The sequence below is a fragment of the Oncorhynchus keta genome, chromosome 28 (assembly GCF_023373465.1).
Source record: "Oncorhynchus keta strain PuntledgeMale-10-30-2019 chromosome 28, Oket_V2, whole genome shotgun sequence".
Taxonomy (NCBI): domain Eukaryota; kingdom Metazoa; phylum Chordata; class Actinopteri; order Salmoniformes; family Salmonidae; genus Oncorhynchus; species Oncorhynchus keta.
Genome location: NC_068448.1, coordinates 44,908,486 through 44,920,661, shown reverse-complemented (window position 1 = coordinate 44,920,661; position 12,176 = coordinate 44,908,486). Strand labels below are relative to the sequence as shown.

General features: G+C 43.9%; 1 protein-coding gene across 13 annotated transcripts in view; it reads left to right on the top strand.

Moving 5' to 3' along the window:
• The window catches only part of LOC118361472 (protein scribble homolog), a 128,062-nt gene extending 116,320 nt beyond the window's left edge, over positions 1 to 11,742 (top strand). For 7 of the 13 annotated variants that reach the window (XM_052483144.1, XM_052483143.1, XM_052483141.1 and 4 more), the window contains 6 exons: positions 998 to 1,144; positions 1,659 to 1,798; positions 2,066 to 2,103; positions 2,579 to 2,653; positions 4,383 to 4,437; positions 9,589 to 11,742. In XM_052483144.1, coding sequence (XP_052339104.1) covers positions 998 to 1,144; positions 1,659 to 1,798; positions 2,066 to 2,103; positions 2,579 to 2,653; positions 4,383 to 4,437; positions 9,589 to 9,713 — 580 coding nt within the window. In that variant the 3' untranslated portion in view covers positions 9,714 to 11,742. Of the gene's footprint in view, positions 1 to 997; positions 1,145 to 1,658; positions 1,799 to 2,065; positions 2,104 to 2,578; positions 2,654 to 4,382; positions 4,438 to 4,751; positions 4,782 to 9,588 lie in introns of all 13 variants that reach the window. The other 6 variants (XM_052483150.1, XM_052483154.1, XM_052483147.1 and 3 more) reach the window with 5 other exon arrangements.
• Positions 11,743 to 12,176: the final 434 nt, after the last annotated feature.

The following is a 12,176-nucleotide window of genomic DNA, read 5'->3' as shown; positions in this document are numbered from 1 at the left end:
TTCACCTTTCAACAGTACAATGACCCTAAGCACACAGTACAAGATAACGCAGGAGTGGCATAGTGACAAGTGTGAATGTCCTTGAGTGGCCCAGCAAGAACCCGGACTTGAACCTGATCGAACATCTCTGGAGAGACTTGAAAATAGCTGTGCAGCGACGCTCCTCATCCAACCTGACAGAACTTGAGAGGATCTGCAGGGAAGAATGGGAGAAACTCTCCAAATACAGGTGTCAAATGTGTAGCGTCATACCCAAGAAGACTTGAGGCTGTAATCGCTGCCAAAGGTGCTACAACAAAGTACTGAGTAAAGGGTTTGAATTCTTATGGAAATGTGATATTTCATTTAAAAATAATAATAATAATTCAGACATTTTAAAAACCTGTTTTTGCTTTTTCAATTTGGGGTATTGTGTGTAGATAGATGAGGGGAAAAAAATATTAAATCCATTTGTAGAATAATACTGTAACGTAACACAATGTGGAAAAGTCAAGGGGTCTAAATACTTTCCCAATGCACTGTGGGACTTATTAAGCACATTTTTACTCCTGATCTTAGCCTTGCCGTAACAAACGGGTTGAACACTAATTGACTCAACACATTTCAGCTTTTCCTTTTTTATCAAATGGTAAACAATTCTGAAAGCATAATTCAACTTTGACATTTTGGGATATTTTATGTGGTCCAGTGACCATCTAAATTTGATCCATTTTCAATTCGGGCTGTAACACAACAAAAAATGGAAAAGTCTAGGGGTGTGAATACTTTCTGAAGGCTGTGTATCTACTTTTGAAATCCTCCCGCTCACTGTTTTCATCTCTTACTACTAGACTGGTCTCATTGGTTTTCCCCTGACTCTCTCCTATTCGTTTCAATGTTTTACTGCCCATCTCTGTGTTTTTTTTCCTCTGTGTGCCCTGTCCCTCTGTGCGTGTTCCTTTCCTCTTCTTCCTCCTCCCCCTCTCCCTGCCCACCTTCCCCCTCGTTGTGGGTGCAGGCCCTATGGCCTAGAGGAGGATGTTAGGCAGTATGAGCAGGACCTGGCTAAGAGGCTCTACCAGTCGCGAGTGAGGGCATCTCAGGGCACCGCGCCACCCCCTCAGTCCCAAAACGCCGCCGCCTCTTCCGCTGCCTCCCAGCTCAGGTCTGCTCACCAGTCCAGGCCCTGGCCCGCATGTCATTGTGGGGGTATTGCTGCCTGGGGTGCTTTGGTTTGGGGGAGGTTTGACTCAGCTAGCTTGCTTCCTTTCTTTCTCTCTCACTTTGTTTCATTCTACATCTCAATCGCTGTCTTACTTTCTCTCGCTCTTCTCTTGGTTTTAATGCATCTTTCATCATACTAACATACTGCCTCCAGTGTGGCTGTAGCAGTCTGTGAGGGGAGGGCCCACCTAAGTAGTCCTTCTCCTGGATGCTGCCACGCTGGTCTTGTACTTTTATACTATAGTTTTAATAACAATCATTTTCTGCATTGAGTGAACCACCGCAGGCCAGGACAAGGAGCACCCAACAGCTGCTGTTTTCTGGTTGTCCTCCCCACTCCATTAGAGCAACGTGTCCTAGTTTTCTCTCTGTCCTGTCTTAATTTTTCCACTCTTTCTGTCTCTCCCTCTCCGGTCCATCTCTCTATCTGACGGTGTTCTCTCTCTCACCAACAGGATGAAGTCTCTGGAGCAGGATGCTTTGAAGGCTCAGATGGTCATCGCTAAGTCCCGGGAGGGAAAGAAGCGTGGCACACTGGACCAGCTGGCCGAGTCGCCCTCGCCCACCCTCACGCCATCCCCCACCCCTCTGGAAGGTACATCAGTGGCCATCGCATACACTCTCACACAGCTTAGCACCTACATTAATTCACTCTCACTCAATGTCTGCGTCCCAAATGGCACCCTATTTATTTATTCACTGTATATTGCACTACTTTTGACCTGTGTCCTATGGGCCCTGGTAAAAAAAAAAAATTGATATAGGGAATAGGTTGCCGTTGGGGATGCAGCCTCTCACTCAATACCAGACCTCAATCATCGAGTGGATTCTGACTAATCGTGTCCTAACCTTTGTCTAACAGATTTCAGTCCACAAGGAGTAACGTCACCAGGCAGACTGGTAAGAACTGAGTTCTCTACTGCGTTTGTTTGTTAAATGTCAGAGTTCATAGAGATGTCTCCACTGACCTATTGCAATCCAGGTTAATAGAGACTTCAGATTGTTGCTTGGACAACCAGAGCAAATTTTTGTTGAGAATAACAATGTCACAGTCTAACTTTTGCCTTCCTTATCTTTTAAGTAGCTGTTCCGGTTAGAGATGTTCCATCATCTAAAGTGTGCTTATTTGTAGACAGAAAGTTGTTTTGATGGGCTTTAAGGCACATTGAAATGTTTCGCCACCATTGTACACAATCACTTCAGCCTATCAAATGCCTGGATCAACACTACAGCCAATCAAATCCCTCTCTACACAAGCCACACCGCTGAGTCATCCATCCCTCTCCCTCCCTCTTTCCCTTTACCTGTCCCTATCCCTCACTCTTCCTATTTCCTCACCTCTTCCTCTACTCATTCCAATTTGCTGTCCTTCTAGTCCCTGTCGGAAAAGAAGTTTGACTACCGACAGTTTGCTGCCATTCCTTCTTCCAAACCCGTATACGACATCCAGGTATTGACTGCATGCTGAGCTCCCAGGCCCCAGCCCCCTCCCCCTGACTTTCCCTTCTGCCCCCGCCCCAGTCCCCCTCGCTCCCCTCTGGTCCTTACAGCAGCGCTGGTGGTGCCAGTGCTTCAACAGCTACCGCCATTTTGGCTTTCCCCCTGATTGATTATTCACTGCTCCATTCTGGGGATTTGGCTTGTTAGTTGCTGCCTCGCCTCCGATTTAGTTGATGAATGGATCTTGAAAATATAATGCTAATACACCAGTAAGCTACTGACCACGTACGTAATCAAATCAGGTCCTGGGTCAGTTTTCTATCAGGGTGACCTCTCACCTCTGCTTAAAGCTTTATCTCCATCCCTTTTCTCCCACTCACCATCCAATCACCTTCAGTTATTTCCAAACAACCAGCCTCAACCAGGCAACATCAACATTCACCAACCAGTGATTTGAGCCCCACTAACCAGCTTCTTGAGGAAACTGCCCAGATCCTGCATCTCTCCCTCCTTCTCAGCCACTCTCACCAGATCTCCATATCTCTCCATGGCTGGGGCTCATTGCCGTGTCTGTCCTGGTTCCTGATCACCTCTCACATCTTTTGGGATCTCTTGTCCTGTCATGCTCTTGACTCCCAGTGTAAAGTATTTTCCAGTCTATCACTTAACCAACATGGGTGATGGGAACTTCCAGGGCCTAACTCAATGAGGTCTCCCTAAGCTTGGATCTCAGCCTGCGTATGGATGATTCTACAGGGGGTTCTGGGGGTCAGGGAGACTTATTTCTCAGTGGTTGCGGTGGTTTCTGGTCCAGTATTTTGCAGTATGTACTGCTATCAGTCTTTTTTTCCGGTCTCTGTGGGTTGTGTTTTATCAATCAGTCTTCCTCAATGAAAGGCCGGCAAGTATTCCTCCACTGCTCCCAATGTAGTTCTACATTTAACGTGCTGTTCTTAACTCGAATAGCTCCACCCGTTCGATTAATCATTTTCTGTTCTTTAAGCAAGCTTGCCTAGTCTTGAGGCCTTGTGATCTAAATTCAGTAGAACTACTGTAGAGACCAATAGGCTTCTCTGATACTGATATGCTTCTCACGAACTCAGGGGGACACTGGAATGTGCATCATTTCTGGCATACGGTTACTGAGCTTAACAGTGTGTATAGACCTCAGTGTACGGTATGTGTGCAACCTTGTTCTCCACACTTCTCCCGATGTGTGCACTTGTCATGCACACTCCCTGTGATGATGCGAGTGCACACTTAGGGAGAAGTGTTGTGGAGAACTGGGAAGCAAGGTATGTGTTTGAGTGTTGAATTCACACCAAAAATGGGCTACTGTATGTGTGCTTAGTCCAGTGGGAGAGACCTGTGTAGTGGGCTGGGCTGTGCTGTGATTTTCTCTGCCGCGTTGGTGACTGTGGTTCGGCTAAGTGTCTTGTAATGGTTCCTTGCCTGTGAACAGCTGCTCCCTGCGCTTTGCCTGTGAGATGGAACAACCCCCGGAACTGATGGACTAACACAAGCCTCCATTTAACCTACCCCAATCCTAACGTCATCCTGACCAGACTGCAGTGGCTGTGGCCAAGTGGAACCTACCTTCTGCACCCTTGCTGCCACTGTGACCACCTGGGAGAAAGACCCACACCTACCCAATGCCAGTCCCCTAGCCCAACTTGGTGACGGTGTTCCTAGGTGGCCTTCATCCACTCACACACACTCTCTGTGTCCTTCTCTTGCAGTCCCTTGACGTGGTCGAGGACATTCAGTTCATTGACGATGGCTCCAGTAACCCAGGTGAGTGTCAGTGAGTCAGGGTCAACAAAACCTCTTGACAACCACATCGAGTAGGGTCCAGCATCTCTGTTGGTAAAATAGGGTGCTTTAAGTAGAATTGGCCCTAGGGTTGCAACATTTCTGGTAACTTTACCAACATTTCCAGAAGTCCTGGTTGGAGGATTCCTAGATGTTCTGCTTATTCCCTCCTGATCTCTAAAATTCCACCTGGGATCTGGAAAACCTGGGAATTTTGGGAAAGTTACCAGAATTTTGCAACCCTAGCCCATAATGTACAATATGTTACCCTGATCACTTTTATCCCTTTGATTCAGGTGACTTCCTGGGATAAGCAACTCCTATTGGTAGGATTCACATACTGCCAGTTACTGTGCATTTGCGTACGTGTGTGTTCCTCTGAACTTTGGCCCGAGTGTGTGTGAACTGCAGTGTACCCCCGTTAGTCAAGTGTGGTAAACCATAGCGTAGTCGGACCATATGTTCGTAGTTCTCTCTCGCTCTCAGCTTTTTAGAGTAGTCGGGCATGGTTTGGCCTGATATGTCTGTAGCCTTTGTACCAGTGTCTACCGTTATGGAGGCTAAAACCATATCAGGGATGTTTTTCCAACGTTGGGAGTGGGTTTGCTTTTACCATTGATGCCTTTGCCTGCTAACCATTCCTCGCGTGTCAACCAGCTACATTAGCTAACATTACCGTCAAACGTTCTATAGTGCTGTACATTAATATTTGGTGTGTGTTAAACAAACTGAACGACTGCAGATCCAGATCCTGCATGAACTCAAATTGACTACACCAAAGACTTAAAAGGGGAGGTTCAGGTTATTTTACAACTTAATGTTAGATGGTTCCTCACCCTGAACAGTCTATGGGCCAGGAGTTACTGTAATCCATGGGTCAGGTCGATAAACAGTCACTACAAACTTAAGCAGACTTTAGCCACGATAGCTACTTTCAGAGTAAGCATTTAAGTACTTCTAATAAATTGTATTTAATTCAATCATTTTGATATTTAAAATCAAATCACATTTTATTTGTCACATTTAAAAAAATATATAAAAAATATTCACTTTTATTTAACCAGGTAGGCCAGTTGAGTTCTCATTTACAACTGCGACCTGGCCAAGATGAAGCAAAGCAGTGCGACACAAAAACAACAGAGTTACACATAGGATAACCAAAAGTACAGTCAATAACACAATAGAAAAATCTATATACAGTGTGCGCAAATGGAGTAAGGCGGTAAGGCAATAAATAGGCCATAGTAGCGAAGTAATTACGATTTAGCAAATGAACACTGAAGTGATAGATGTGCAAGTAGAAATACTGGTGATCAAAAAAGTAAATAAAAACAATATGGGGATGAGGTAGGTAGTTGGGTAAGCTATTTACAGATGGGCTATGTACAGCTGCAGCGATCGGTATGCGGCTCAGATAGCTTATGCTTAAAGTGGGAGAGAAATGCGCCGGACACAACAGGTGTAGAACTTACAGTGAAATGCAAACTTACAAGCTCTTAACCAACAATGCAGTTCAAGAAATAGAGTTAAGAAAATATTTACACTTTTTTTTTTTAAGTAACAATAAAATAACAATAATGAGGCTATATACAGGGGGTACCAGTACTGAGTCAATGTGCGGGGGTACAGGTTAGTTGAAGTAATTTGTACATATGGGTAGGGGTAAAGTTACTATGCCTTGATAATAAACAGGTCAATGTAAATAGTCTGGATGCCATTTGATTAATTGTTCAGCAGTCTTATGGCTTGGGGGTAGAAGCTGTTGAGGAGCCTTTTGGACCTAGACTTGGTGCTCCGGTACAGCTTGCCGTACAGTAGCTTAAAGAACAGTCTATGGCAAACTATAAATGGTGTGTTTGGACCATGATAGTTTGCTGGTGATGTGGACACCAAGGAACTAAACTCTCGACCCGCTCCACTACACCCCCTGTGAATGGTGTGTTTGTCTATTGTTGTGACTTAGATGAAGATCAGAAAATTTTATGACCAATTTATGCAGAAATCCAGGTAATTCCAAAGGGTTCACATACTTTTTCTTGCCACTGTAGTTATTACAGACTCTGTCTGGGAGAGGGGAGAGGTTGAAAATGTTAATGAAGACACTTGCCAGTTGGTCTGCACATGCTCTGAGTACACATCCTGGTAATCCGTCTGGATTGTTGACCTGTTTAAAGGTCTTGCTCACATCGGCTACAGAGAGCGTGATCATACAGTCGTCTGGAACAGCTGGTGCTCTCATACATTCTTCAGTGTTGCTTGCCTCGAAGCAAGCATAAAAAGCATTAAGCTCGTTTGGTAGGCTTGCGTCCCTGGGCAGCTCGCGGCTGGGTTTCCCTTTGTAGTTCGTAATAGTTTGCAAGCCCTGCGACATCCGACGAGCGTCAGAGCCGGTGTAGTAGGATTCAATCTTAGTCCTGTATTGACGCTTTGCCTGTTTGATGGTTTGTCTGAGGGCATAGCATAATTTCTTATAAGTGGCAGGATTAGTGTCCCGCTCCTTGAAAGCGGCAGCTCTAGCCTTTAGCTCGGTGCGAATGTTGCCTGTAATTCATGGCTTCTGGTTGGGATATGTACGTACGGTGACTGGTGGGATGACATTGTCAATACAATTGATGAGGCCGACGACTGAGGTGGTATACTCCTCAATGCCGTTGGATGAATCCCGGAACATATTCCAATCTGTGCTAGCAAAACAGTCCATTAGCATAGCATCCGTGTTATCTGACCACTTCCGTATTGAGCCAGTCACCGGTACTTCCTGCTTTAGTTTTTGTTTGTAAGCATGAATCCGGAGGATAGAATTATGGTCAGATTTGCCAAATGGGGGGCGAGGGAGAGTTTTGTATGCATCTCTGTGTGTGGAGTAAAAGTGGTCTAGCTTTATTTATTTTTTTCTGGTTGCACATGTTTTATTTTTTATTTTACCAGGTAAGTTGACTGAGAACATGTTCCCATGTACAGCAACGACCTGGGGAATAGTTACAGGGGGAAGAGGGGGATAAATGAGCCAATTGTAAGCTGGGGATGATTCGGTGACCATGATGGTGTGAGGTACAGCTTGGGAATTTAGCCAGGACACCGGGGTTAACACCCCTACTCTTATGATAAGTGCCATGGGATCTTTAATGACCTCAGAGAGTCAGGACACCTGTTTAACATCCCATCTGAAAGACAGCACCCTACACAGGACAATGTCCCCAATCACTGCCCTAGGGCATTGGGATAGTTTTTAGACCGAGGAAAGAGTGCCTCCTGCTGGCCCTTCAGCACCACTTCCAGCATTATGTGGTCTCCCATCCAGGGACTGACCAGGACCAAGCCAGCAGTGGGATGCAGGGTGGTATGCTTCTGGCAATGTGACATTCTGTTAGAAATTTGGTAAAACTGATTTAAGTTTGCCTGCATTAAAGTCCCCGGCCACTAGGAGTGCCACTTCTGGATACATTTATTGTTTGCTTATGGCCTTATACAGCTAATTGAGTGCGGTCTTAGTGCCAGCATCGATTTGGTGTGGTGGTTAATAGACGGCTATGAAAAATATAGATAAACTCTGGGGTAGTTAGTGTGGTCTACAGCTTACCATGAGGTACTCTATCTCAGGCAAGCAATACCTTGAGACTTCCTTAATATTAGACATCGCGCACCAGCTGTTATTAACAAATACACACACCCCAACCCATCGTCTTACCAGACGTAGCTGTTCTGTCCTACCGGTGCACGGAAAACCCAGCCAACTGTATATTATCCGTGTCGTTGTTCAGCCACGACTCAGTGAAACATAATATATTCATTTTTAATGTCCCGTTGTTAGGATAGTCTTGAACGGAGATCATCCAGTTTATTCTCCAGCGATTGCACGTTGACCAATCGAACGGATGGTAACGCCAACAGATTCTAACAAGGCACCCCGACCGCCGCCCCCTGTATTTCTCTTTTCTTCACGCGAATGACAGGGATTTGGTCTGGTCTCGGAGAAGCAGTATATCCTTTGCGTCAGACTCATTTAATAATCATCTTTGTCCCGTTCGAGGTGAGTAAATCGTTGTTCTGATATCCAGAAGTTATTTTCGGTCAAAAGAGACGGTAGCAGAAACATTATGTACAAAGTAAGTTACAAACAATGCCAAAAAACACACAAAATAGCACAGTCTGTTAGGGGCCTGTAAAACAGCAGCCATCCCCTCCAGCACCATTATTCATGGTACTAGATGGTTTGGTTTGCAGCTGCTGGTGTGGAGTTGGGCTTCCCTTGCTTCCCTTCCCCTCTCAAGCCCCCTTCCCATAAGGAACTGTCTCGCTGGTGTTGCCAATCTCTCTCAAAGCAGAGCTTACTATTAATGCCCACGAGCGATGGGAGGGAAGTTCGGCTCTTTTTACTGACTGATCTTTTCAACTCGTTTAGTCAAAATAACATAACTAATTTGATTTTTGAATGCCCAGAGGACCCCCCTACCGGCGAACAATGAACTGAAAACTCAAGTCATAATTCTACAAGCCTCTCGTTCACATGTCCTTCACCATAGGGGGCTTTATGGAGCTGAGATTTGTAAACGTGTGTTTTAAACCATGTACATTTGCTGATTGCTTGACATACAAATAAGCGAGGTCTAGTTGTGGCTGGAACCGGACTAGATTGACTCTTGGGCTGGAAAGCGTTGCGTGACTGCCCGCGAGGGTGATGAGCACTATGTCGTTTGCGAACTCCACCTCCATCATTCTTGCACCATGCGATCAATGTTCAATTCTAAACATGTATTTTTCTTCTCTATGCTCGTGATCTATTTTCATGCGAGCATATGACAAATGGTGGTCGGAGTGCGTCTCTGTAGCTGCTGAGCCTGGGGAGTGTGTATTAACACTGCTGTAGGGTTCATTGCGGCCAGCATGAACAGGTCAAACAAACAACTAAAATGAACGAGTCACTCTGAAAATAATTGTCATGGCTCTCAAGTCAGTAAAAAGAGTCGTTCAAAAAGAATGTATCGTTCGTAAACTACACATTACTACTGCCACAGCGCTGGCATTGGGGGAGACTTAGGGGTCACTATGAGTCACTGAAAGGGGAACCTAGATTTAAAGGTTTAGTCATTCACCAGGGTGTCATGTTAATATTGGTTTCTCTGTGCCCGCCAGTGCATGCTGCAGATCCCGGGACTGAGGTGCCCACTGCCACCTCAGCACTGGAGATGGCCCTCTACAGCAACACGCGCCAGCTGAGGCAGGGCTGCCGCAGCCTGGAGACCGCCGTGCCCACATAACACACATCTACCACAAGAGACTCGGGAGACATACATATACACAGAGGAGGCACCGGGTCACTACACACGCTCACAGGTTTGGGAGATGCGTCCCATGTAAACCACTGCAGAGACCATGATGCTGATAGTCAACACACACACACACACACAATGTCATATCTTGCCTTTACAGTCTGAGGATGTGTTGGCCTGAACATGAGGCCCAACGTTCCTGAGGCCAGGGAGGAGGAGGGCTGGTGAGGGGAGCTAGCGTTACGCTTCAGAAATACCATTCTCTTTTTTATTTGTGTTCTTTTTCTTCAGTTTACGTTTTAGTAGCTGAATTATATTAACAGGTGACTTATGTTTTTACTTTTGACCCTCTGCTTTTTGCTGTTTTAAATGAAAAATGTGTTCTGGAAGAGAAAGGAAAAAATATGAATTGTGTAGATGTAATACTAATTTTTCAGATGCTATTTTTGAGGTTTTCAATGAATATATTGTGAAATGTCAGGGTTTTTAGCGGGCTTCGGGGGGGGGCGTGTATATATTGGGAACATACTGCTACCTTCACTGCCACATTTTAAACACTACATACATATCATATCTCAACTGCACTACCACACTACTTAGAAAACAACATGTTTATTTTTAAATAATTTATTTTGCTTGTATTTTATTACTCGATTCTAAAGCCTCCCCTGTAATACATTGTTACCCCCTGTACTTTCGAGTGCAACAGAACAATGCATATCATTTTATTTATCATAATGGCATCAAGGCATATCATGATATCATTTTAATTCAAATGTACATCTTATGAGGCAAGCACATGTTTAATCCATATCACCAAGATATTTTCTTTTACAATGAATACATTTGTTTTCACTCTGATGCACAGGCCTTAACCAGGTTCTGACTGGTACATTACAAGGAACATGCTGTCACAGACTTGTAGGATACTGATCCCAGTACAGTTGTTTGATCTCGGTGGATTTGATCTCTAGCTTTCCTGGACCAGGTTTATCAAATTCTGTCCCATTCCTATTCTCGAGAATGTAACTACACTGGAGAGACCAGCAGAGACACCCACACACACATGGACAGATAAGCCACTAGTCTTTATTCAAAATGGCTGTAAATTTAGGAACATAATCTCAGCTTCATCTCCATTTACATATACGGTACTTTCCCTGCCCTTTTGGTGGAAATCATTTGTCAATGTGAATCTCACTCCTATCTGGATGGTTTTCCAGATTTTACCGGTGAAGGTAGCAGGTGTTTGCTTTTTTTAAAATTATCTGCCTTTGATTAATTTAAATCTGACACCCACTGAAAATCCTTTATTGTTGTGTGAATAATGTACAAAATACTGAATGGAAAGCAAAATGTACGGTTGAAATTGAGCCAGTCTACTAAGCCAAGACCAAGCAAGTGTCTGGACTGGTGAGCTCTCTCCCTACCTCTCTCTCTCTCTCTGCATGTACAATATATTGGCTTTACTGGGAGAACCTATAGAGGCAGAAGACATTTTGTTAATCCCTTTTGAAATGGATCTCATTCGACCATCATTCTCAATCTCTTTCCTCTGCTTTACCTGCTGCTGTCATGGATGTTATCTGATGGCAGCTTTGTTTTTGGAGAGTCATGATAGAAGCACTCGTGTTTAATTTAATGTACTAATCATATCTTTCTGCGTTGCTTTCGCTGACTGAAATTCAGTTAAGGATGATAACATTTGCGATTGGTTGACAAAAATGTTTTTTGTTTTTTTATTTTATTAAACTTACTGTAGTGGGTAAAACGTTCCAAACAAAATGGGATTCACAACATTTTTTTATGCCAAACAACTGTTGGAACTTCCTTTTGGTTACACTCTTCTCTTGAATTATTTTGGTGGACTATTTTTCCCAAATGAGTCAGAGGGAAAGGGTAGAAGTGCTGGGGTCAAGGCTCATCCAAAACTGTAACTAGTGAATTTGTACAACCAAAGAGGTCTATTTTGTGGTTCACAAATAAAAAAAAGTTTACTTTTCATTTAACAAGCTGATTCATTGCATTGTGTCTTTGTATTCTATAATCTAAACTCAGCAAAAAAAGAAACGACCTCTCACTGTCAACTGTTTATTTTCAGCAAACTTAACATGTATAAATATTTGTATGAACATAAGATTCAATAACTGAGACATAAACTGAACAAGTTCCACAGACATGTGACTAACGGAAATGGAATAATGTGTCCCTGAACAAAGGGGGTCAACATCAAAAGTAACATTCAGTATCTGGTTTGGCCACAATATGCATTAAGGACTGCAGTGCATCTCCTCCTCATGGACTGCACCAGATTTGCCAGTTCTTGCTGTGAGATGTTACCTCACTCCCCCACCAAGGCACCTGCAAGTTCCCGGACATATTATTATATTATTATTATATTATTATATATATATTATATATATATTATTATTATATTATATTACATTTCTG